Raw genomic sequence first — 27,248 nt, 5'->3', positions numbered from 1 at the left:
AAATTAATAGAGATACACTTGTGCAAAGCTATTTTTGGCTCGGACGTAATCATATTTTTGACACTTAAACAAAATTTCACAAAAGTAATCCATCTAGTTTATGACTTTAGATAAAATTTAACAACAACAAATATGTTTTCATCAATTATGAATAATTTTACTCATTTCATCTTAAAAGTGGTGAGGGGAAAATATTTACAATAAAAAAAATCCAAACCAAAGGCATATCTGAAAAAAAGAATGTCAATTGAAATATCTATTTCAATAGAAAGTGTTCGATCCCGAAAAGATGACAACAATTTAAATACGATTTTGATAATTTGTGCAAAAAAATTTCGTTAGTATTGCAGAAGTTATTATAAAAAGAAAAGAGAGTAAAGGTAACTAATTGCTTAATATTTTCTTGTGAAATGAAGTGCTATTCATTATTGACCTTTGGGGTAGGGACATGGGTCTTGGACACGACAAGTCATCTTGATGTGCTAGACATTTATGCCAAGTTATCCTTCAATGCATGACAAAGTTACAGTCTGGATACAAATGCGTACATTCAAAATCTTCTTGTGACAATAGGTACCTTTAAACTAGAAGTCTTAGACGCGACACATCAAATCAATATTATGTGGTAGACATTTTGTGCCAAGTTAACAATCCGGACAAGAATGTTGTGTAAGTGGTTACGCACAGACAGACGGACATACGGACGGTGCGGCTTTAATATGCCGCTCTCCGGGAGCATAATAATAGGACTCGTGTAACGAAATTGTTATAATTTCTTATGTGTAATTCAGCTACCCATTTTGAAAATACCACACCATAGTTTAGTTCGTGCAATGATGTAACCTATATTTCATCATGTACATTGACCGAATTTAAATGAAAGTAAGACGATATGCTCTACAAATTTATTTTTGAACTATCTACTGTAATAGTAAGCTTAATGTAATCTATATCAACTCTGTTATGTTTCATATTCCTTTTCAAAAATCATTTTATTGATATTTCCTGTTAACTGGATCGCAATGAGACGAGCGGCACGATCGGGAATAATAAAACTGTGTTTCTATTCATAAATACAATTACAAGAGGAAATTCTACAACAACTTTGGCACAAAAAGTTTATGCATTTTTTCCCAGAGAAATGAGAATGTCACAAAGTTTAAAACAGAAAACACCCTATCGATGCATGAATAATATGTTTTGAATCAATATCATATTATCACGTGATAATTTCGTGTTAGACCTGCACTGCTACTTCTACAGTACTTATGTTATTATTGTTATCACATGGCAGTGAGTCACATTATATGCACTAAGAAACATCAAACAACTATATTGCATTTAAGGCTCTTGCATAACCACTGCGGTATACCGTACTCCGGATATTGCTCGATATTATGAGGACTTTCATCCCATTTCGCGACTTTGAACGGGGAACGAAGGTAAGTTCAGCGACGATATTTTCCAAATTAATGGCTATTTCATTTATCTAAACGGGTTTCATATATCTAAAGGTATTTTTGTAGCTCTAAAAGACATAAAAGTATTACAGGTATTTGTAAAATTGATTAAACTACCCCTAAACGATCCGCTGCTCACTAGAAAATACTGACCGCGATACTGTAGAATCGTTAGAAATTATTATATTACAAATATAACAAAAAAGTGAATCGAGCATTTTTTTTATTCACAATCCAAGTATAATAAATAACCAAAGATATTCATATACTAGTACTGGAACTGGCCCAGAATAGTCAATACAAATATTTAAGCATGTCGAATTGCATGGGAAAAAACATATTATATACAATGTATAATTTAGGTAAACATATGCACGTCTCAGATGTGGATTCTGGCAAATATTTAAATAATAAAAAAACATTGAAATGTATATAAAGATATGAAACTATTGGACAAAGGCGGGTTTGTGGACTTGATTCATAAAGAACTTTAAACAACCGCTCTTCCGGTTATCGTCTCATTGTGAAACAAGTCAATGTGTTCGCACTAAACAGTAACCTAAATGCATGTTCGGTATTACGTCATACAATTCTTTGTCTGTTTCGATCAAAACATGCAGACGAGATAACAAGTCAACAAAAGTACTCGGGCGTTTCCGCTTTACTCAAGTGGGTGCGTAGTGCATATGTATTGTAATATCTTGTAAATCATGAATCACAAAATCAACATCTTAAAAAAACTCGTCTCCGTGTCCTTCTATAATACTTTAGATGCAAAACAATATTTAAGTTCAGTCTATCAAAATAATAGAAAAATATTTGGCAATAAGATGTACAGAAAAAAATCGAAAAAGCGTTAGTCACGGTTTGAACATTTATTATATATATAGAAGGAATATAGCCCTCAAGTTAGCCTGCAGGCGACAATGCCACCTGGTCGCTTGTCATGGTCTGCTCTGTTCGTTATTCAGGATTCACTCTTTACATTTTTGTTGATACTTCCCTTGGGCAAGAACATTTAAGATATTTAGTGGAGCGTAAAAGAATATACCATATAGCTATGATAGTCATTTATATGACATAACATTATACCATGAAAGTGTAGTCAGTGGAGCCTTAAATTGGGACCAACCTAGAACAAATTGCAAAAATTTTGTTTTCACTATTTTGTTATTGTTAATAACATAATAAATTATATAAAGTTGGCAAATAAATATTTTACTCTTTATTTAAAGGCCCATAATGCATCAGATATGCTTTTATTTTTATTTCTCAAAAGCTTTTTAATATTGGTGTACTTTTATAGTACCAAAAAAGTTTTTCATTTTTCATATTTTCTTTTGGCAATAAGTACAGCTATAGTGAATGAATATTGAATTGACTTTCTTTATATATTGCTACCTTCATGACAAATTATTTCACATTTATCGCTACTTTCTTCAGGTAAAAAAGCATCTTACATTCTCTATTTAATACCATTATATAAGCATTACAAAATTCATGTGAGTCCTTTCTAAAGAAAATTCTGAGGCATAATGTGCCTTTAATTTTTAGGGTTGTGAAGCAAATAAGTATATACTATAATCAACAACTCTAAATATGTACCGACCGCCATCAAAACATGATGTTGATTTGCATAATGGAATGTAACTTGTCCTTGGGCCAAATATGATTCACATTTGCATGTTGCAACAGATGCCAGTTTTCAGCTTGTTTTGTGTATAAACTAGAGTAAGTCAAGTATAGTATGTTGCTTACCAGGTTACACACACACAATTCATTGGTTTTCGTGCTTTACTTAAAATTAATATCAACATCCCGGTGTGAAATGTGTCCGCTGTTCCATATATGTCCTTAAGGACAAGACATTAATATATCGTTTCGGCTATTTAACACCGGTTCGGAGTTTTGATGCATAGGAATTGACCATGAACGTCATTTTTCATTAGATAATCATGACGTTTATATAATCTCGTATATACAAGGCTGCTGTCGATTTATGTTCAAAAAAGAAAGTCAATATTACTATATACGAACGCATGACTATTTCCCACGAAACTTAACGCTAGGAAAACTCCTATACGCAAAGGAACCCCTTCGCTACACAGGCCACTGCCATCACAAGTTGTTGTTTTTTAAATCCAAATTTTGATAAAATTTAATACAGAAAATAAAATTGAATATTACGTATTTTCTTGTATATGTAATGAAATAATAACTTTTCGCTCGAATAAAGAAAATAAAAAATATACAGTATAACAGGTTGTTACTCTTAGTGAAGTGAAAGTAGGATGCTTGCAATTTATGAAATACATTCAAAATTCTGAATGAATTATATGCAGTGTAAGACCAAGTTTGGTTCCAATTTTTCCATTAAAGCCAAACAATGACGACTGTTTTTGTCGCAGAAAAAAAGATATATTTTCGACGAAAGCAGTTTTCTTTGATGTAGCTTTAGTAGCCTCATTGACATAACAGTCACGTGTCACTGCTTGCAGTTCCTCAAACACACGTCCCTCCTTGAGTTGAGTCCCTCAAAACACGTTTTCTTCACTGAATTCTCTCAAATACTCGTCCCTCAAACATGTATCCCTCGTCAAATTACCTCAACCTTGAATAACACGTGCATTCCACGCCGGCGTCCTTTCTGATACGTTTTCGTCCTCTAATTTTCTCAGACAAGTGGCCTTAATTTCGTGTTGGCCGTTACGCACATACTAGTTTATACCCAAACCTTAAAGTTATCTGGGGGTACCTTCCTTAAATGAAAGAATAAAATATATCGATTTCGTATTATATCGACATAAGGCTTAAATGAGTTGATGACATTGAACACGCTTTTTGTACAACAATATAGGATTTGTGCATGAGTTGAAAAAAACACACACAGAAAACGTCTATCATACCTTAAATAATAAGATAGACTTGATTTGTAACAAAATGAAATTTTGGTTTTGAAAAACAGTGTGTAAGCTAAAATTGGCGCATCTCAAGCATTTTACGTAAAAAAAGTCATTGTTTCATTGACAGTTCAAGGTTATGACATATAGTCAACTTTGGGGGGATATGAAAAAAACAAACCGAATACAAACAAATTAATCAAAATAAAGCTTGGAAGTTCAAGGTTTAATCTAGTTCAAGGTAGGGTCAAAAGTATGTGTGGCGATTCTGCATAGGTCATTGTTTGTATGAAATCAAATCTGTTAAGAGCGGTTCACAGATTTATTGGATTTAGTGGTGACTTATAGACCCAATAGGGTGTCCCAAATACTAGGCAAATCCCAGGATTAGAGTCATGCCCACCACTCTAATTCCCACTCTGGATCCGCGCAGATCATAGCTTATTCATCATCCATTTGGGTGTAATTTTTCAACTGCCTTAAGATTGTGGATTAACTATATTTATATTTCTTCTTGAAAAGTTATTTATTATTCCTACATAATTATTTCTATATAATGCATACGTAATTGTTTTGTATTGGCAGAAAGTAAACACTTATAGTTCAAAGTCGATTTCGGGGCAACGTAGAATATATTGTTGTTTGTTTTACTTTTGTTCTTTGTTATTTTCTACAAAGGCATAATGCCTGTTATAAGTATTAAAAATATTCAGAATATGTAGATCAAAACGCAGGTTGTTGACACGTAAGTATATATTTTTACTATTCACTATTTTGCTATTACGTGTTTGTTTTGAGCTGATCGTTTGTCGTCATTTGGCAAAGTATCAAGGTCGTGTATTTTTGAAAAAGGATCAATATCATTCAATTTTTAAATAAATAATTATAGAGACACGTTAACAATAGAAAACGTGTCTATAGCCAAAGTGGATTCCCGAACAAGTTAAAGGCACATTATGCTTCAGATATCCATATTTTTTAATTCTTTAGAAATGTCATAAGTGTATTTAATAATGTTTAGATAATGGATTAAGTGCATGTTTGAATTTTCAAGACTGAAAAAGTAGCACTGAACGTGCAGTTATGTGTCGTAAATGTAGCAAAATATAAACAAAGTAGTATTTTTGAGTGCCATACAAAATACTTTTTCACTATAATTATACCAATTACAAACAGAACTAAAGATACAAATTATGATAGTTCATGTATATAGCTAAGAATGTTTTTGGAATTTGTAACAAGATACCAAAAATAAACAGTTTTTGATAAATAAAATGATAGCATTTCTGAGACAAAAAGGGCCTTTAAAATATATAGGCTCCCATAAGAGACACTGTGATCAGAACTAATCGCAAGACAAGGTACATTTAGGACAGGCCGAGAGCTAGTGATTTCGTTTAAATGAATTAAAATACATAGTCTATTGATAGATCATGGTATATATCTATAAGACATTTTTTTCTATATTTTAGTTATGGATAGGGCGGGGAGAAAACTGAAAACTTGAAAACCTTCATGACAATGATTTAGATAATGAACTGTTTCTTAAAACTTGAAAACCTAAATGCCCATTAAGCCTCAGAAATGCTTTTTATTTTTATTTCTTTCAAGCTTTTTTTTGTGTACATTTTTAGTATCCAAAATGGTGTTCATTGGCCATCTTTTCCATCTGTTGCTTTTTTGCAATAAGTACAGTTATAATAAATTAGTATTTTGTATGGAGGTCAGAATATGACTTACATGATGTTTACATTTTGCTACTCTTATGACAAATTATTTCACATTAATCGCTACTTCAGGTAACGAGCATGCAACATTCTCTTATACCATTATTTAAACATTATAAATTCATGTTAAATATCAATTTATTTATTTATTTCTCAGACATAATGTGCCTTTAAAGATACCTGATTCTTATATATATATATAATCATAGTGACTTTTGAACAATAAATAAATAATTGTTATTTCCAAAATGTATGACAGGTCATAAATAACACTGCATGGTTATTTATTCTGACGTGTTTATGACTTGTTGTTATTTTTATTCACACGCGTACATTATCCATTACCGTTTCAAATTAATCATATAAAATAATTATGTTTAGGGGGATTGTGCGCATGTTTACGTAACCGATTTTTATTTTCCGAGAAAATGTCGCGGATATATCCTTTGTGCCTGTGATATGCGACTTTCTTATCTTAATCTTATTATTTGGAAATCCATTGCGACATAAATAAATAAATAAATGAATTCTTAAAGGCACAAAGAGTCTCAGAAATTAATATGTTTCACTCCCCTGTAGAAAGGGCAATGCTGTTTTATGCTCAGGCTACTGTATTAATTTTCCAAGCGGAAATGGCCCCTAAACCCACCTTTAAAATGAGTATCCATGCTAAAGATGTGTTCTTCATTAAAATGATTTTGTTTTAATATTATAAGGTTGACCGACCAAAATTTTCGCAAAATGTCCCCAAATAATTGCCCTTCTTTTCACTGAAATTTTCTGCTGATCACAGGACTCACACATATTTTTTGAGATGCGTATCACCGCCCGGTAAGCTCAATACCTACAGCGTTGGTCTGTGAATCGGGCGACTCGTGTTGGATTCCCGAACGGTGCAGGTCACTTTCGTTATGATTGATCATGAAATATTTTCTATGGCCATTCGCACTGTATCACTGCTCTGGCATGTGCAGAAGTTTCAGTTCCTTGCGAAAAATGAGGCAACTAGTACTGGTAAACTGCTAGACAGCCTGACTAGGAATGATGCGGTGGCTGAACTATGCTCTTGTAAATTAAATTTGGTTTACTGCCGTGATCCGGAGTGAAAATTACCAACACCGCCACCACAGTCTTTTAGCCTGCTGAATCTCAGTAAGGGCTTATCAGCTAGTAAATCACTATAAACTGTATATCTCCCATTAACGTCCACTGAGTTGAGAGTTTTGTCATCACTATTTGGCCCTCTGTATTCTTATCTAATGGCTCTAACTTTTAAGGATCAGGTTTCTGCAGATGCAGTTTTTCATAGATACACTGTTTTTTTCGAAAGGGTTTGCGGCCCAATTGAATTTTGAAACTTTGCAGAATTAATTTCCATAATTATGATGCATGATTAACGCAGTAAGGGCTATTTTTGCATATTTTGACCTATTTTGGTAATGTTGGTATCTTTTAAGTGCAAATTTCTTTTGTTCACTTCACAATATTTTACTTTTGAAAGCATTTTTGAAAGAAAATGATAAAATATATAGTATGAGTCTGGAGGCATAATGCTGTAAAAGTGCTCATCGTCCCCCAGCACCTTTGAGCCAGTTTTTTGTTGTTTTTTATTAGATTGTTATTAACTTTTTGTTCGGTGCTTGATCCTGTTTGCTACATTATTCTCCCTTGTTAACTTTCCTATTCATATTAAACAAACATTTGAGCCGCGTCATGACAAAACCAACATAATGAGTTTGCGACCAGCATGGATCCAGACCAGCCTGCGCATCCGCGCAGTCTGATCAGGATCCATGATGTTCGCTTACCAACCCTATTACAAGTAGAGAAACTGATAGCGAACAGCATGGATCCTGATCAGACTGCGCGGATGCGCAGGCTGGTCTGGATCCATGCTGGTCGCAAACGCATTACGTTGGTTTTGTCGTTACAAGGCTCATTTTATATTTGAACTGGAGACGATTTCTATTTATTAAAAATTAACACTATTCACAATCTGATTAAAATCAGCTCCTACGCATTAGGATCTGACGACCATTAATATGTTGTCACCTTCTGGTGACCTTTCAAACAGCCAATCATTGACGAGCATTCAAATTTCTTCAAACATTTCATTTCTTGCAAACGAAGTAAAACCTTATAAATCTATATTATACGCTATTTTACATTGATTATCGACCGCCTCCGTGGTCGAGGGGTTAGAGTCGATGACTTCTAATCCAGTTACCTCTCTGGCGTGGGTTCGATCCCCGGGAGATGCTTTGGTAGTTTAGCGCGGAGGAAGGTAGTCTAGTACTGGTGTAACTCTCCAGGAACGATGGTTAGGAAACTACCCGCCTATATGACTGAAATACTGTTGGAAAAAGGCGTAAAATTAAACAAACAAACAAACATTGATTATTAACGATGAAATTTTATAATGACCAAGATACGCCACAATTAAATAAATGTTTGCTCATCAATGGCAATACTTCAAAATACATATGTGGTAATTTTGACAAAAATGGCCTTCCATATTAGGAATGAAGCACAAATGATTGCATGTATTTTGCAAATGACAAATGAAAAGGTATAACTATATGTTCCACATTCCAGACAAAGTGTCCCAGATCGGTTTTATCTTTCTTTTCAGTACCAATATGGTTATCGCTTTCACAAATCTTGCTTAAAAAGGGTCTATGCAGTTAACAGCCGGTTGAAAGAAGTATAGAAGCAGTTTATACTGGTTTAATCTAAATTGACATCTGCCTTTTAGAAATATTAAAGTTTCGATACAATCAAGTTTGATGCCAAAAAAATCCATTTCCCCACATCCATCGCAACTTCTCGGCCCTTTCCGCCAAATTTCGGATGATTGAGGCGTTCCGATTGACATACTGGTTGTGGCGAGTTCCGCAAGGAAATGAGTTATGTGACTGAAAACGTGCCTTATTCATGTTTCTCATTTGTTTCTTGGGGATGGGGCATATAGATTTGCCCATGTCCGTCCGCCCTACTGTCACGCTGCCACTCTGTCCGTCTGACAGGGATTTACTGGATGCATGATCCTGCATCAATATACCCTTTAAAAGCCTACTTGGATGACAATGCTTAGGCTCTGGCATCCCAATGGATCAATAAAAATATAATGCCAGCATCATATATCTTGTTTAACATAATAAAACGTTCAATTCCTTGCAGTGCACAAATTGTTTATCATATCTAAGATATAACAATAAATAGTTTTCTTTAATCAGCAGATAGTTTTCCTCCCATGGAGTTGGACTGCTGGAATTTGTTGTAGGACACCATAAATCATTGATTGGGCCCACTGTGTAAGAGATTGGATCTTTTTTCGTACCGAATCTGCATCCATTGGACCCCTGAAAAGTAAAAAAAGATGTAAATTCCTGGAGTGATAGTAGGCATTTATGCCCTTTATAGATCGATCTAGACCTTTTTTCTGATTTGTGACTTATTTCTCCAGAGACGCTCCATACATTATTTTATGGAAAAACGAGCTAGGAACCAGAATAAAACAACCTACATTCAGTAAATTTGATCAAAGTTCCTCGCAAGAATACTGCTGTGAAAGATAAAATAATTCCACATACACTGCCCCGGGAGCCTTCGAGCATGTTAACATACAGTTAAAAAAAACAACATTGATTACTTGGTCTAAATTATGAATGCTATACAAGTAAAGTACATTGTACTTTTTACTTATAATTCATTTGACAAATATTTGTACCGTTAGGGTGAACTACTCTTGAACTTTTAAATCTTTAGTTCCACGAAATGAGATACAGGGAATTGCTTAATAATTCATGGAATTGAAAAAAGAATAAAGGAATAAATGTTAACTTTTTCCCTTGTGATTGTACATGACTATGTCATAATTTCGTGTAACTAAGGCCACGTTAATATTAGTGACCAGGGCATGCAATTAACGTACTACAATTTATTACTATGAACGTGACAGTCACACTGAGGCCATTCTAGTATGGTTGTCAAAACAAACGTAGCAATTAACATGTGACCAAAGGGTGCCCTTGGTGACCTTCGAGATTGTCCTATAGATACTAAAATATAAATCAACACCCCCGCCGCGATATCCTAAATAACGCTACGCTTAAATTCCCATTATGTCTCAAAAATACTTGTTTTTTTTTAGGTTTTTTTTTCAAAGCTTTTTTGTTTTTGGTGTACTTTTATAGTATCCAAAATAGGCCAATTACATGAACCATCTTTTTCATATGTTGGTTTTTGGCAATGATGACAGTTAGTGATAGTGAATTAGTATTTTGTATGGAAGTCGTTTACATTTTGCTACTTTCATAACAAATTATTTCACATTCATCGCTTTTTCTTGAGGTAACAATCATCTAACATTCTCTATAATCATAATTTAAACAGTTGCCATTTCTAATTTTTGTCTGAGGCATTATGTGCCTGCAAATTATGTATTCATCTTGAAAGTCACTCAATATCGTCATATCCATACATGACAAACAGGATACCGTACAATAACGATGCATTCTGTGCGATAAGAGTGGTCTTAGGTAAGCAGAATAACTATAATACGTGTAGTTATAAACCAGAAAACACTAGAACATACCCCCTCCTCCCCGCACCCGACATCTCAGTTCTCGTTGTTTCCCGAGACCCCGAGACTTATCATGTATGTTGTGGTTGGATGGATGGGGTTTGAGGGCACAACTGCGTTCCATGAACCTTTTTATATACCTGATGATCTTTACTCTGCATTTTCTGCGTGTAAATTGTCCGCTAAGACCGTTCATACTAATGAAAAAATGAGCCACGTCACGACAAAACCAACATAGTGCGTTTGCGACTAGCATGGATCCAGACCAGCCTGCGCATCCGCGCAGTCTGATCAGGATCCATGCTGTTCGCTGACCAACTCTATTACAAGTAGAGAAACTGATAGCGAACAGTATTGATCCTGATCAGACTGCGCGGATACGCAGGCTGGTCTGGATCCATGCTGGTCGCAAACGCATTACGTTGGTTTTGTCATGACGCGGCTCAAATGATTCCACTGACGACGTATATCGTACGATCGCACGATGTCCTAGTGCATCGTGACGCGCTTCCTTAATTAGTATGCTATCTTAAGAATGATTGCTAAATTCCACACTTATATCAGTGCATTTTTCACACTCCTTAGGAAAAAAATACAGTATGAATTTGTTACCTGGCCTAGATCGCACGAGAAATAGCACGAGGTCATAGACGTGCACGTCGTATATCGGCCCGGCTTTTAAACCATTTAACGTAATTTCGCTTAAAGCTGCATGCCAAAATATTTCGAGAAACACAAACTTCGGAAAAGGATACTAAGATTTTTTGAAAAGGAAAAAGATTCAAGCAATAATTTGTATGTTATTTTAGATAAATGAATGATTTTTGCGGTATTTCTAGTGCATGACTAACGCAGTATGGGAATTTTTGGCATATTTTTGACCTCTTTTTGGTGATTTTAGTGGATTGTAAGTGCCGTTTGCAATGTGTAAATTACCTTCTATGTTCACTTCACAATATTTTAAGTTTAAATATATTTTCAAAATTGTCATAAAAATTGGCAAGAATCTAGTGGTATACTGTTTTAACCCTCAAAATGGTTCTGAATCTGAAACTCTTTACCGTATAATTGTATTTCCAGCTGATTTTTTTTTTTTTTTTTTTTTGATTTTTCAAATAAATTTTCAATAAGTCATTTGTTTTTTTATATTAAAAATATGTGTAATATGTATTAAGAGAATCCCATAGTTATAACACGACGAGCTACCAATATATGACAAGATTGTATAATACATGTTGAATAATATATAGCTCAACTTCGGGTATTTTTTGTTACCAATGGAGCTAATGTTTTCATTTACGAGCCAGTTTGTAAATCTTCTGAATGAATACGAACATGACAAAGTTAGATCTAAGATCAGATTTAAAAAAAAACTTAATTGCTTTACATTTTTACGCCCGAAATATATTGTATACGCTCAGTATGAGGTTGATCTGTTTTAAATACAAATATATTGTGTCAGAAACTTTGAAAAGAAAATATTATAATGATCGCTTAAGTCTGTCTTAGTGTCCGTTGCCAAACCTTTGACGAAAGGAATAACTTGTGGGACAAGGTCATATCGCAATGCAACTTAAATATTTAAGACATTTGGCCATAAAACTCGACATTCGTTGGTTATTGTGATCTTGAACGCATAATTTTAAACTTTAAGCCAAGACATTGTGATCTTTTAAAAAAGCCATGCATATGTTACATTATTTTTTTGTTTTTAACAAGGCACCTTAAAGCAAATTAGGGGCCGACAATGCTTATTAGCTCAAAGAAAAGTTAACCAAACGTGTGGTCTTGAATAAGTCCTATACTAGTGACACAGGGCTATAATCTCTTTCAGTTCCCAGCAGGGAACAAGAAGCCGACTCCATCAAAGTTTTTGACTTAAAGAAAACACAAATGAGCCGCGTCACGACAAAACCAACATAATGGGTTTGCGACCAGCATGGATCCAGACCAGCCTGCGCATCCGCGCAGTCTGATCAGGATCCATGCTGTTCGCTATCACTTTCTCTACTTGTTATAGGGTTTGTAAGCGAACAGCATGGATCCTAATCAGACTGCGCGGATGCGCAGGCTGGTCTGGATCCATGCTGGTCGCAAACGCATGTTGGTTTTGTCATGGCGCGGCTCAAATGGTTAAGCCTACCGCTCATATTGCTATATCCATCCATATAGCTTCAGTAAACATTTAAAACCTAGGAAATTTTACTAAACAATGGCCATCAGTGGCTCATAAAAAAAACATTCAACCTAAAAACCTGTGTAATATGCACAAGAATTTGAGCTATCGATCAATCCTGTAAAGTTTCATTGAAATTGCATTAATGGCATAACAGAAGTAGTCCGGACAAATTGCACATGATCATTCCTGTAAAGTTTGGATGAAATTGCACCAGTAGTTTTTGAGTAGTCCGGACAAGCTTTTGTGTATCTGGCAACACACAAAAAAAACACATTTTTATTCAAAATGGCCAAAAATCATTCAGCAGGAAACCCCGTGCAATATGCGCAAGGACTTGACCTGTACAGTTTCATTGAAATTGCATTAGTGGTACAAGTGGACAAGTTTTGTGACGGACGGACGGACAGATAATGGAGAAGTAACCCCTATATGTCGCCTCTATGTTTCGTCACTTTAAATGAATCATTTTATTGTCGATAACCCGGGGTCGCTCTCGCTTTCAGATATCTTTTTTTTTTTTCGTGTTAATTTTGTCATCTGTGACGTCATTATTTGAACACATGCTCATTAGGATGCCTTTTCTAGTTTTTTTCCCCTTCTCAACACGGGAAAAGCTAAATACCGTAAATTTTCTACATAATGCAGCCTCGTCGACTAACCATACGTTTTCATTATTTCGGGGATATTCTTAAAGTCTAACTTTACTATTCTCGTTACCATAGCAACCGAGAGATCTAACCGGAAGAGGGAAATTGCCGTGCATTATTTCCATACTGCCATCTTTTACCGCCCATATAATTTTCAAGCTGTCACGGGATCCAAATACCCGGACGTCCAAACAGAAACATGTTAGGCGGTTGAACATAGTTTGACAAGAGTTAACTGATGTGTGATAACATACAGGGACTTTTCAAGATACATGTATATAATATATGACCCATTTATCTCCGTAGGTCAAGCTTTGAAGACAACTTTCAGACAGAATACAAGCAGCATGGTAAACAATTGGCGAATTGGCTTCCTGACATGTATTAATCAACATCGTTAGCAGCTTTGAGACCAAAGACATAAAGGTGCGTTTTCCCAAGTAACAGTTCGGACAAGCGGATGTACAATTAGATACCCCATCAAGGTTCAAGCTAGATAGTGATCAACGCACCAAAGAAATTTAAAATTCACTTTCGACTGGCAGAAAATGTGTCAGTTCAAACAAAATCAGACAATTGAACAAACAAATTATCTAAACTATGCCAAGAGAGATAACTACAGAAGATAAACAACAAACAACAAAGATATTTTTTAATACTTTTATTTTGTTCATATCCTTTACAACTGATCGGGTTTTTCAATGATAAAAAAACTTTACGTTTTCAAAATTCATAACAAAATATGAAAACATATGATCACATGCCTCACAAAAGAGAAAATAAAAATTCTGTACATGAACAGAAATCTTATAGTTTATTTGGGGGGATCAGTTATAAAGGATATGTTAAAAATTGCAACATAAAAATGATACAATAATTATACACAATAGAAATGTCATCACATCTCTGTTATGTATAGAACACAGTTCAATCATAAGATTTCTTACACATAAAACTGCATAAAAATTCAAAATAACTGTCCAGTTATTAAACTTGAATAACTGACAAAAAAAACAACAATAAATGTATGTACAAATATAAAATGACATAAGGAGTGAGAAATTAAAAGGCAGTTATTTTTTTCAACTTTTTTTCTAAAATAACAACATAAGAACTTTTTCTTTACAGTTTTACAATTTTTCTTATTGAAACTTAAGTGTTAAAATTAATTCATATTTGCTATAAAATAATGCCCCAATGAAGTGATGAAAGACTTGCAACAGGCATTGTATATATTTATTGAATATTGTACAGAAATTGTGCTTATATATACATGTAATGTTTGTTCGAATAATAAACATGTGCCTGTGCCAAACTTTAAATACAAGTAAACAATAAAAATATACAAGAAAAAACCTCTTATAATTATAAGAGAGGTCAATACTTCTTATATATTAAGACCTCTTATAAGCAATGAGAATATTGAGATAGAAAATTATCGTATGAAATTTTGACTCCAATAATACGATGCTCAAAGAGATTCAAATGTATAAATCTATGTAGAAGACCAGCTGTTGAGGTATATTATCAAAAAAAAAGGCCCAGCTATTTATAGTGGGAACAAAAAACTCTCCAACATGGAGGAACTTCTGGATCTCCATACATGTACACATTTATACATGAAACTATGATAACAAATTATCATACCCTGAATTTAAACAAAATAAGTATTATGTTATTAATAATAAACTATTTACAAAATAAAATAAAAAACATGAAATTATGATATCAAATCATAATTAGGGCTAAATGGGCATTTCGTCTACAAAAAGGTGTCATTTCAATTTAAGGTAAAAAAATAATGAATTACTTACAATAAATAACAAAAATTTATGATTTTTATTTTTACCTTTTTTTTCATAAAAATTGTGCATGTTTTGGTATTGCATTTAGCCCATTTTTTGTCTTGTTTAATAACCATTTTCATCTTAAAAACTTTTTTTTTTCACCACAGGTTGCAATCAACATTTTCATGATTCTAGTGTGTGTCAATTCAGCCATATTTCCCCAGAATTATATATTATTAGTATTACATTTGTCTGCTAAAACTATTTTGTTTTTCACTTTATGAAAAATACTGTTCTTTTTTTTTTAAAATACTGTCTAGAATTTTCAGTCTGTTTCAAATCTACAAGTGTCTGAGAGTTCTGTAAAGAACTATCCTTCGAAAGTTCCGTATAGAACTATCCTTTGAAACAAACATTCCTTTCAACATGAACAAATTCAAAATTCAGGAACTATCCTTGCAAGGTAGTTACAAACTGTTTTGGGTCAGTTTGATTCACAGGTTGGTATAATGTTCACTTAAGCCCAACTGACTTTGCAACCTGGAAAATAAATATAACTAAAATTTAGTACAGTACACTAATAAGTATAATAGTATTATGTATAAATTTAAGTTTATTTCTACACCAATTTTATTTCATTCCTACTTTTTTCATTTACAAAAAAAATTGTCCTAGTTAAAAGATATGGCCTAGTTACAACCCATGAACTTGTCCTAGTTATCAGACAGTACTTGCTCTACATAATTTATTATGATAATTGAATGCATCTGTTACACAGTTACATAATGTAGATCTTATGGTTTTATTACAATCTCTACAAGATTTATCACCACAAATCACTATAGATTTATCACAAAACAAGGCATAATGTAATGTTTCCACTGTTCATGCTTGCAGCAAGTAAGACTGGTTTATGTCAGAATTATTTCAAGTCTGACATCGAAATCATTCTATACAACAACAGACAGTTCCAGATTTTTAACTAGATTAATTCTGAGGCTTTTTGAATCCAGTGCATTAGAAATTACAATATAATGTATAAATATACCTCTTCATACACAGTCCATGCAAGAGCTGCCATGAGAGTTCGTCTGATTGTCCGAGGTATAATACCCCGCCAAAATCCTTCCAAACCATCTCTCTGTAAAACATATATTTTTATTATATCACAAGTTTATCATATATTATGTACTTTTTTTTAGGAAACTATTGTTTCAAATATTTTTAACCCATCCTAAGAGAACCAAGCTAAGTCAATACTAGAAAAACTTCAATAAGTATATTTATTTAATTTGAGATATCATGAAGTCTTGAAAACTATTCAAAGGGCTTGATTGACAAGATCATCAATATACTCATTCTTATACACATAATACCTAGAACTGGAAAAAGAAAACCTGTTACATGAATAAAGTATTTGTGAACGAATTCAGAAAAAAAATATTCGAACAATTTTCGTATAATTCAGCATTTTTGTAAATGGAAATTTGTTCATATTTAAATCTGTGTTCAGCTTAAATGTTCAATGCCTAATGACTACATTTTGAAATGGTGAATACAAATAATACATATGATATCCCATATCACAAAATGTCATTTTTGCTTCTATGCGGACAATGCTATCAAACAGGTAACAGACTACATCAAATTTACTTTACCTGGTATACAAATTTGGCAGCATTCCTTAAACGCCCATATCGTTTAGGATACAGTTGCATGTGTGTTTTCAAAACATCTGCAGGTTGTGTAATAAGGGAGGCCATCATGCCCGCAGTTACCCCACAGGAGAAGTGCAACATTGGAAGTCCCGAATCAGGAACACTTTCTGCAAAAAAAGAAGTTTCCACATAAGTTGTATTGTCATACCACATTAAAATATCAAACCTTTCTTTATCTAAGAATTCTGATATATTCCTCAAAAAAAAAGAAGAAAAATTACATTTTTTTTAAGTATTTGTTATTAAGGAATAAGTTTTGTTGAATTTAAAAAATAAATAAATTAGTAGAATACAGCAAAGCTGCTACGTTCAATGTTAGTAAAATAATCTACCTAATATACTTTCAAAAGCCAGACTCTTAATTTCAAAAAAAAAGATGCGTACTTAATATATGAGAGTTACGACTTTAATTACTTTCCTTATTTTAAACTACTTTTAAACTACTATTTACTTATAGATATAAAACAAAAAAATAGATAAAAGTCTGTTTTTTTCTGCATGCAGATTTAGGTACCAGGTATGTACAACTACATGACAGAAATAGTTTACTGAAAATAAAATCGTTCATCATTAAATCGCTGGTCTCAAAAGAACAGCCAGCTTTTTACAGCGAGGTGTGGGCGTGAAAAACTCACTGACGCAATAGTCACCTGATCCTTGGGTAGAAGTTGGCACTGGTGAGCTGCAGGAGGAAGATCTATAAAGTTAACACAGAAAAAAAAATACACCAGATTAGTGACCCTCCACCGGTGCAGAATAGGTTGGTGGGGGTCTTCATTATATACTTGAAATAATCTTATATTACGATGAAATCTTATCTTACTTGTATTCTTCTTGCGCAATAAATTTTGATGTAAAATCATTTACAAATCTTTTTGCTATTTTATCCCTTTATAAACTTTGCAAGGAATTACTTTATTTTCAGATTAAATCTTTGCACTATTTGTTCGGAAGGAGTAAGTTAACATAATTTTATTTGTCAAACCGTTTACAGGCGACTTTTATTTAACAATTTAACATGGTTAAATGGTTAATATTTGAAATAGCTGATTTACATTTAGTTGTCTTAATTCCATTTGGTTTACATTTAGTCAAGCATAAAAGCTATATATTTGTTAGAATAATTGAAAGCATTAAGGTTATAAAATAGCAAGAAAAATTGTAAACGACTTTACTGTAACCATTATTATATAGTCAAAATCAAATTTAACTTCAATTGTTTAAAAATTCACCATATATTTTTATTTTTAAAAGAAATTATTATCTTATATGTTCTCTTAACCTTAATGACTGTAAGACATATGAAATTACCTTTTTATACAAATACCAGAGTTATTTTTATTTAATCTAATATTTGGTAATAGTTACAAATTGCTTTTTATCATTTTTATAATTTTCATAATTTTAAACATTTTTTTTTTAAATTCCAGTATTGCCATGTACTGCAGAAGGTCAATAGCGCCTTTATCACAAAACCTGCATTTTATTTTTATCTAATTTAGGTGATGCCCTCCCAATGAACTAAACACAGTTTTTATCAGTGAAAATTTTAGACATGTCCATGAAGATGAGTTTAATCTTTCTGTACCAACATACTGACCTATATTTAACTTTTACAGTTCAAGGATTAATTTTGGCCACAAAAATCGTTCATTTTTCTTTTTAATTAATATCTGTGAAGTACATACACCAAATAAAATTGTATTCCTCTTATTTATAAAGATACTAAATATTGAATTTCTTTTATATTTCTTCGCTTATCATAATGAAATACAATCGTCAAATTTTTATATAAATTTATGAAATTATACTCCCATTCTCTTAATATCTTTATTTAGATTATCAATTAATTGGAGTATTGTGATAAATTATCAAATGAACTGCAATACTTTCTGCTTTTCATTTCAATTTTTTTTTTAATAGTTTTGCATTGAGCTTCCATTTAAATTTCTTGTAACTACTACCAATAAGAATAATAAAGGCAATGTTAAGACATAAGAAATATTTGTGATATCAAGATTATCTAATTACATAAGTGATTATATAATATAATCGACTAGAGGTATTTGTGAGACTAGTATACTAACCAATGATGGACATGTGTTTCAACTGTGTGTAGAACATGAAGTACAAGCCCGAGAAAGGCACATCCCTGAGTAGCGTAGGAGCAATTCCACTGAATAAACCTGAAATGATACCATACCATTAGAAATGTATACACATCTCACTACTTACTACAATCAAATAAACCTTTTTTTCCCCTCTAAAAAAGTCTGGTTACCGTACATTAGTGGCTAATTATAATACCCATTCTTTATTGCTTGGCAATATTTATTCTTTCTGAAAATAGTAACAATTACTGTTCAAAATAACAAGTTGGCCCTTGCTTCCTTCAGGTTTTCAAACAAAGAGGCCCTTGCTTCCTTCAGGTTTTCAAACAAAGAAAATATCACAAGTTACTTATATTTACAAATTTTTGTATTTATAAATGCTTACAACTAACAATACTGAATTTTCTTTGCTATTTAAAAGAAGTACATGGCTGTCATTGTTATAAATTTTCAACTATTTTCAAAAACTTTGCCTAGAAACAAAACTACATATTTTTTTCACATTTAGAACAGCATTGTGCAATACAAGTATCAATTTCGTCACTTTCTAGCACATTTTAAAAAGTTTGCATTACCTTTAGCACCTTCTTGCTTGTAGATAGCACTTAATCCACGGAACATATTATTATAGTTGAATTCACCACTCTGAAATTGCAACAAGACAACATCTTTTATCTCTTTGTTTATCACGAAACATGTTTGTTTGTTTGTTTTGGGTTTAACGTCACACCGACACAGTATAGGTCATTTGATGACTTCCAGCTTTACTGGTGGAAGAAGACCTCAGGTGCCCTTCCGTGCATTATTTCAGGCACAAACGGGCACCTGAGTAGAACCACTAGACGAAACATGTATACAATAACAAACCTCAACATTAAGTTACAATTTCAAGAACAGTTTTGAAAATCTGTTATGGCAAAAATTATCATTTTGTATGCTTTATATATACTTAAATATATAAAGGAAGGTTATTTTAACAAATAGATTTTAAATATAAAGATTTAACCCATTTTGAAATCACAATTTCTAAAGCAAATATTTTACGAAGATATTTCATTGATAAATCAAACAGAACAACTCACTTCAATTCTAGTTTTTATGACTGTAAATGGCAGCATGGTAACCACAGCAACAGATCTAGCACTTCCACCAATGATCATCGACTCAATGGGACTCTTTGAGTGCCCAAATTTACCCTTCAGGTAATGGATGGTGGAAAAGTAGATTCCAATTCCTGGCACGCATCTTGAGATGGACTGTTTAAAGAATATACCAAACATATCAAAATAAAACAGGTAAATTCAATGTCACTACAACATTGTAAATTGAATGTCACTACATCATCATTAAACTCAATATGAAAGTGTGCAATATTAAAGAATTAATAACATGCATAAAACTTGGGGGAAAATCAACTTTAAAATACATGTAGACCAAAGATCTCAATTAAATGAGAAAATGAGCTCAAAATCAATACATGTTTACATTTTTATTTCATTAGTAATTTTATATTTCATTAGTAATTATAAATCAACACCATTTCAAGATTAATCTAGCAAATGCACACTTACCGGTACAAGGCCCCTCCAGAGACCCACAATTTTATCCTGTTGAACAACATTTGCAACAATGGATACCATGCCAGCTGGCCGTGCTCTGAAAAACAAATTATTCTCCTATACATAACATGTAAATATAAATGCAAGTTTTTGTTAGCCGGAGTTTCGGTATCATTATCACAAGTGCCAATATCTTGGTAGTATGCTTGTTATTCTAATGAAGTATTTTAAGTTGTTGGCCCATATATATATAAAACTTACTAAATCAACAAAATAAGTCAGATAAAAACAAGAGAATGATAAACTAATAGTCTGATTCATGCCATGGTATATGTGTTTGTGTTATAAATGCAAAAATTGTTACAACTTAAAACTGTATAAATGACTCACCCATTTACACTTATTGAGGCTTGAACCCTTGTTTTTACCAGATCTAATGGCTGGAACAGTAAGGTTGAACATGTTCCACTAAGGGAACCAGCAAGGAAAGATTTTACCACTGGGGACTGAAAATAGAAAGAATGAAAACATTAACAACTTGTATAAACTATAATCATTTATATGACATACAGGGTTTTCATTTTCATTTGTGGATGTGCCAATGAAAACAACCAATATGTTCGTTTGAGGGGGCAGTTTAATCTACAGACTGAAAATACAACCGATTTTAAATAATGAAATGGATCACCAATCTGTTAACATAACCAAAGAAAGGAGAACAAAAGAAACTTATAACACCAATAAATAATTTCTTTCCTGCCTTATGTACTAACAGTAGCCATGGTTCAAAAAATTCAAACCTTAGTATGAGGCATCTTTTCCACAACTGTATCCAAGAAAATCAATTCAAACACTGTCATTAGTTAAAACTGATCAATATTTCAGATTAACTATCCATTAATAAGTGATGGTAAAACTTCTAAGGTCAAGGTGATATTTTAGCCATCATTCCATAACTAATCTTCCACTTACAAGATGGATGATAATGTCAAGGTAACATCTATCTTAAAACAGATTGTTATCATGCCAGAACTATCCCAAACTTTCTTTGTTGACATTATGTGGTTTTTATAATAAATTTCCTTTAAAATTAAGCAGGTACACTGGCAAGTGTCAGAGTGATGTGCTCATCATGACGGTTGACCTAACATGGCAAGCATCTTCCACGTCAGTATGCTATGCCGATGTTTTTAGTTTTATCAAGCCTCCTGGACATGACGATGGAAATTTACCAAGAGACACATTTTGTGCCATGGAAAATATTCCATGTTGTCATGAGACTTCAAGACATATACAGAAACAAGTCAAGGACAGTCACAGAAATCTAATTATAGTATTAATATCAGTGATGTTCAAGCATATTTATATAATATGATCTTCTTAAATCTTGTAAAATGTTAACTTTTCATTTAAGTATACACACTTTCAGTAAATTGGCATGCTATACAATCAAATTGTTAATTGACACTTGTCAACGATTGTGAATATGGTGACTCGTTAGTTTCATTACTGATTAATTATCATTAAATATTGTTATGAGCTTATGATAAAATTAAGCCTTGAAGGACAGCGATTTAAGAATTTTTAATGAAAAAATGGCTATATCCTGGAATAGACCCCAGGTCTAAACCACAAGAGTAAGTGTATATAAGGTTCATTCCGTTTACACAAGGTTTACTTCTGAAATATTCATAGGGATCTAATCCAGCAGATTATGATTATAATGAATATTACAATTTACACAATTTTACATGCACTTAATTTCCCACTCATTTTTATAATTAATCATATATGCACAAATAATTATTTCACAGGCATGGTGTGAAACAACTTACATAACATGAAGTTGAATTCACATAACATGAGTCATGAAGTAGAAATTACAACTCTTTTGCTCTAGGCCATTTCTTTGACAGTGAGACTCTCATTTAATGATAAACATGATACAGGAGTGACAAAAAAAAGATACTTTAGATATTTGATAACTTACCTTAAAATTGGTTCGTGAATCTTCTTGAAATTCAATTAAAGTATCTTTACTATCCATTCAAAGGGTTACCGTATAAGATCACTCCAGAATATCATGCAATCAGCACATGTTTATGTTAACATTTTTCATTCACATTATGATAATTTATTCATTTTCAACATATCACAAATTTTCTGCCAAACATGCACAGATTCTGTCCATCTAAGGTAATTAAACAATTAAATATATATTGACGGTTTTCAACTTAGAATGATACGGCAACTAGTTAAGACATCCGTTTAATCCAGTTACAACCGTATGTTCATTTCCTGCTGAAACCCGCGTGATCCATGCCTGTTATTTTTGACCTTGTTTACATCATCGCGCCAAGGGAGGCAACTTCGTAACATTACAAATAACAGCCTTATTCAGAATAAATGACTTACCGTTAACAATGATGATTCCATTCTTTTTCTATTTTGATATTTTATTAACGAAAAACTTATATAAAACTTGGAATGTTGACACTTGTAAAGAGATCGTCCTTCCGTTAGTACGGACAGGGGCACCTACCCCTGGGAGCCTGTTTACAACATGATTAAAGTTCAAAATAAAGTGAAAACACCACAGCTCTTGCCGCGTGCTTCCTCGAATGTTAGTTGCACTTCACACTTGAAAATAAACGAACTTTTAATTGGCGAGGCTTTAAAAGCCGGCCAGATTATGCGTGGATACTCTTGACGATATTTCTTGTTCGGCGCTCGAATGTGATATGGTGTATGGCGATCAATCCCAGTTACTAACCAATGAAAAACTAGTATTTGCTGGACAAAACCGGCGAGAGCTGGATTTTCTAGATCTATATTTAGTTTTCTGTTTACATTTTTCAGTCAAGGTCGTTGAACGAGTTTTAAGCTAAAACCTGGGCTGGAGCGGAATAAAAATAATCGTTGAAGTCGACCTTTATTCTACAGTACAGTAAGTATCTTACTACGGTGGCATAGAGGGGACATCAGAAATATTTTATCTATCTCGTGCGCATGCGATGGGGGACATCAGAAATATTTTATCTATCACGTGCGCATGCGATGGGGAACATCAGAAATATTTTATCTATCACGTGCGCACGCGATGGAGGACATCAGAATTATTTTATCTGTCACGTGCGCACGCGATGGGGGACATCGGAAAATATTTAAATACCACGTGCGCACGCGATAGCTACCACGTGCGCACCCTATGACTACTACGTGCGCACGCGATAGCTACTACGTGCGGACGTACAATTTATTACGTGCGCACGCGATAGCTTTTAATTTCAAACAAGGCATGAATAAGCACTTCCCTGTCCATTTTAGAAATGGAAGGTATTACGTGCGCACGAAGTAGTTATCGCGTGCGCACGTAGTAGTTATCGCGTGCGCATGTAGTAGTTATCGCGTGCGCACGTAGTAGCTGTCGCGTGCGCACGTATTAGTAGTAGCGTACGTACGTAGTAGCTATCGCGTGCGCACGTAGTAGCTATCGCTTGCGCACGTGATAGATAAAATATTTCTGACCTCCCCCATCGCGTGCGCACGTGATAGATAAAATATTTCTGATGTCCCCTCTATGCCACCGTATCTTACAGATACTTTGTTTAATCAAAGTGCTGCAGCACTGAATGCGACGGACATGCAACCGGAGAGACACCAAGGCTTCTTTTAGAAAAACAAAATAAAACAAAAACAAAACAAAAACAAAACACAAAATATATAACAGAGAAAATTTGTTCCATACAAGTTCGAGATTTGTAGAGCAATATATTTTGTGTCCCAAATTGATATAATTCAGATTTTCTACTTTCAAGCACTTAAATACAGAATGAAATTTATGCCTAAAAACTCTGGTCAAACTTATAAATCAGTGTCCTTATCGATTTATTCTAAGAAATGATATGTAAATAGAAAAAAACTATCAACGAAATATTTCTAAAATAAATCCAGGCAAATAAACTTCAAACATAATACATTGTACATTTGAGAATGCTATTTAGAATTGATTCGTGTTATATCATAGTGGGCATACAGACAATAAAATATAAGTCATTTGTATTTTTATTTCTCTTGGATATGTCTCATTAAAAAAAAATTGGTTAAAATCATCAGCAATTAATAGTGTATTTTTTAGATTTTTTTATTTACAAGGTAAAGATGTAGAGGCCAGAGCACATCGTTTTTATTTTTATTTAAATGTCACTTAAGCACTACAGTGTTTAGTTGTCCTTTTCAACTTCACACTAAATTCCATTTTCAACTTGTTTGCTTCTTACAATTGTATAGCATTTCTAAAAGTATTGCATTACAATCCGCTGGTTTATTAATTACATGTTTAATGTGTACTTCCTAATCGCCTGTCCAAAAATCAGAACAGGTAAAGCAGAATCTATTTTTAGAATATCGAAGGTTAACTCATATCATGACCTAGTAAAATATGTAAACAAACCACAAGAATCGGAAGTAGAACTGATATTATAACTTCCTTACCATGATTTCAAGACTACATGGCGGTAAAGTGTCTTACATGCATTTTCAAAAATAGATATTTATACTAGCCATTGAACTGTATCTAATATATTAATAACTGCTGAATATTCAGCTAAACCCGCGGTATGAGTCACGAAAATAGTTCTTCTTTTATTAATGCGCGAGTCACAGGGGGCCCACACAGTGTTTGGATGGTATATACTGCTTGATAGTGACCTTAAAATGAGATTTTAGTCATAACCTTATAATATGTATATAAATATAGACAAGGGGCATTACTCGCTAAATAGAGAATTTTCGATCACCCTCAAATTCATGCGAGATTTTCCACTAATTAAATAAAAAAAATCCAAAAACTATACTGCGTTGCATAGCTTATATAATCCACAATTGATAAACACTAACTCTATTCTGATTCCCTTAGCCCATTTTAAGAAATTTATTCAAAACCGTTCACTTCTGTCACAAAATTGCTTAGTCGTACGAGATGTCGCAACACCAAATTCCACGGGTAAAATATCAATTTTAAAAGGGGTAGGTACAAATAAACGCATGCAAACAATTACACAACATAGTTTCTATTACCTACCTGCGCAAATAGTCGTGAAGCGCTCTATATTCGTCTGTTTCGAACGAAATCTTCAAATCAGAGCAGAAATCTGCTTCGACGTAGACATCTTGGGGAAACCCCGGTCACGTGACCAGCCGGTGTATCGAGACCTTTCATTGGTTCGGCAGGAACTTTGTATATAACGGCAACCAATGAAAGGTTTCCATACACCATGACCAGAATTTCCAACATGTATTCGCCGAAGCGATTTTTCTGCACTGATTTGAAGATTTCGTTCGGAACAGACGAACATAGAGCGCTTCACGACTATTTGCGCAGGTAGATAATAGAAACTATGTTGTGTTATTGTTTGCATGCGTTTATTTGTACCTACCCCTTTTAAAATTGATATTTTACCCGTGGAATTTGGTGTTGCGACATCTCGTACGACTAAGCAATTTTGTGACAGAAGTGAACGGTTTTGAATAAATTTCTTAAAATGGGCTAAGGGAATCAGAATAGAGTTAGTGTTTATCAATTGTGGATTATATAAGCTATGCAACGCAGTATAGTTTTTGGATTTTTTTATTTAATTAGTGGAAAATCTCGCATGAATTTGAGGGTGATCGAAAATTCTCTATTTAGCGAGTAATGCCCCTTGTCTATATTTATATACATATTATAAGGTTATGACTAAAATCTCATTTTAAGGTCACTATCAAGCAGTATATACCATCCAAACACTGTGTGGGCCCCCTGTGATCTCAACTAAAGACTTGATTTAAGCATTTTGAGATATCAAGCTTCAGCCTTACTGTGCATAGACTATAGACACATTATTGTTTTTTAGCATTCTAAAAGAGTATATTTAAGAGAAATTATGATAAAATGATTGAGCGTAGGGGGGTTAGACTGTAAATTATAATTATAAAGCAACAGATAAACAAAACGAAAATCAAACAAATAATTACGACAAATAGCGAGCAAGGGGTGGTAAGCCTGACTGTTGTATCCTGAGCTGTGAAACTAGTTACCTCCCCTGTCAATATAAACGCGCACACATTGAGCGATACGCGGTACAATATCACATTTTCTGCAGAGCATAAAAAAATTATAAAATTGAAAAATGTTATTTAATCCTGCAGCAAATCGACATTATATGTGAATTGAAATAATGTTAAGTTTTCCCACAGGAACCCGAAATTCTATCAATGATTAAAAAAAAATTCCATATATATACTATAAATAAAGTATATATATATGGGATTTTTTTTAAATCATTATTTTTTGTTTTGGATAGAATTTCGGGTTCCTGTGGTTTTCCGGTTAGTGTCATTTCACAAATTTGTATTTTCTTTCTTTCTTGGGTCATATATAACATTTTAATTATTTATTCATAAATCTATAAATAATAAACATTCTGAAAATGATTACTTAATCTATGACATATCGAACATTGAAACAGTTTGGGATACTTTCTTTTGTGCCAACGTAAGACCAGCGGTGCGATCCGTTCAAACGCGTCATACGA

General features: G+C 33.3%; 1 protein-coding gene and 1 long non-coding RNA gene across 5 annotated transcripts; one reads left to right on the top strand and one right to left on the bottom strand.

The window, feature by feature from the left end:
* Positions 1 to 4,992: 4,992 nt before the first annotated feature.
* On the top strand, positions 4,993 to 14,839 carry LOC132747478 (uncharacterized). Its single transcript, XR_009628137.1, has 2 exons — positions 4,993 to 5,105; positions 13,805 to 14,839. It is a non-coding gene; the product is annotated as an uncharacterized LOC132747478 (long non-coding RNA).
* Positions 14,145 to 23,432, bottom strand: LOC132747477 (mitochondrial glycine transporter-like). 4 transcript variants are annotated; one of them, XM_060736876.1, is made up of 9 exons: positions 23,089 to 23,432; positions 21,064 to 21,179; positions 20,686 to 20,770; positions 20,197 to 20,370; positions 19,690 to 19,759; positions 19,091 to 19,189; positions 16,944 to 17,110; positions 16,334 to 16,426; positions 14,145 to 15,825 (listed from the first exon to the last, which is right to left on the bottom strand). In XM_060736876.1, the coding sequence occupies exons 1-9, from the start codon at positions 23,107 to 23,109 to the stop codon at positions 15,799 to 15,801; spliced, it is 852 nt and encodes a 283-aa protein (XP_060592859.1). In that variant the 5' UTR covers positions 23,110 to 23,432; the 3' UTR covers positions 14,145 to 15,798. The 4 variants fall into 4 exon arrangements, 2 of the variants coding, with proteins under 2 accessions (XP_060592859.1, XP_060592858.1); XM_060736875.1 differs by lacking the exon at positions 23,089 to 23,432 and adding an exon at positions 22,664 to 23,029; XR_009628135.1 differs by lacking the exons at positions 14,145 to 15,825; positions 23,089 to 23,432 and adding exons at positions 17,639 to 17,700; positions 22,664 to 23,037.
* Positions 23,433 to 27,248: the final 3,816 nt, after the last annotated feature.

The sequence above is a fragment of the Ruditapes philippinarum genome, unplaced genomic scaffold (assembly GCF_026571515.1).
Source record: "Ruditapes philippinarum isolate M1 unplaced genomic scaffold, ASM2657151v2 ctg4116_1_1_1_1, whole genome shotgun sequence".
Taxonomy (NCBI): domain Eukaryota; kingdom Metazoa; phylum Mollusca; class Bivalvia; order Venerida; family Veneridae; genus Ruditapes; species Ruditapes philippinarum.
The sequence above is the reverse complement of the archived record's forward strand: the minus strand, read 5'-3'. Positions and strand labels throughout refer to the sequence as shown.

What these genes read in the sequence shown, in the direction of transcription:
- LOC132747477 (XM_060736875.1), bottom strand. Translation starts at nt 22,720, where the DNA reads ATGGATAGTAAAGATACTTTAATTGAATTTCAAGAAGATTCACGAACC. An exon ending in ATTCACGAACCAATTTTAAG is followed by an intron (nt 21,180 to 22,663) that starts GTAAGTTATCAA and finishes TTCTATTTTCAG; the next exon opens with TCCCCAGTGGTAAAATCTTT. An exon ending in TCTGGAGGGGCCTTGTACCG is followed by an intron (nt 20,371 to 20,685) that starts GTAAGTGTGCAT and finishes TTCTTTAAACAG; the next exon opens with TCCATCTCAAGATGCGTGCC.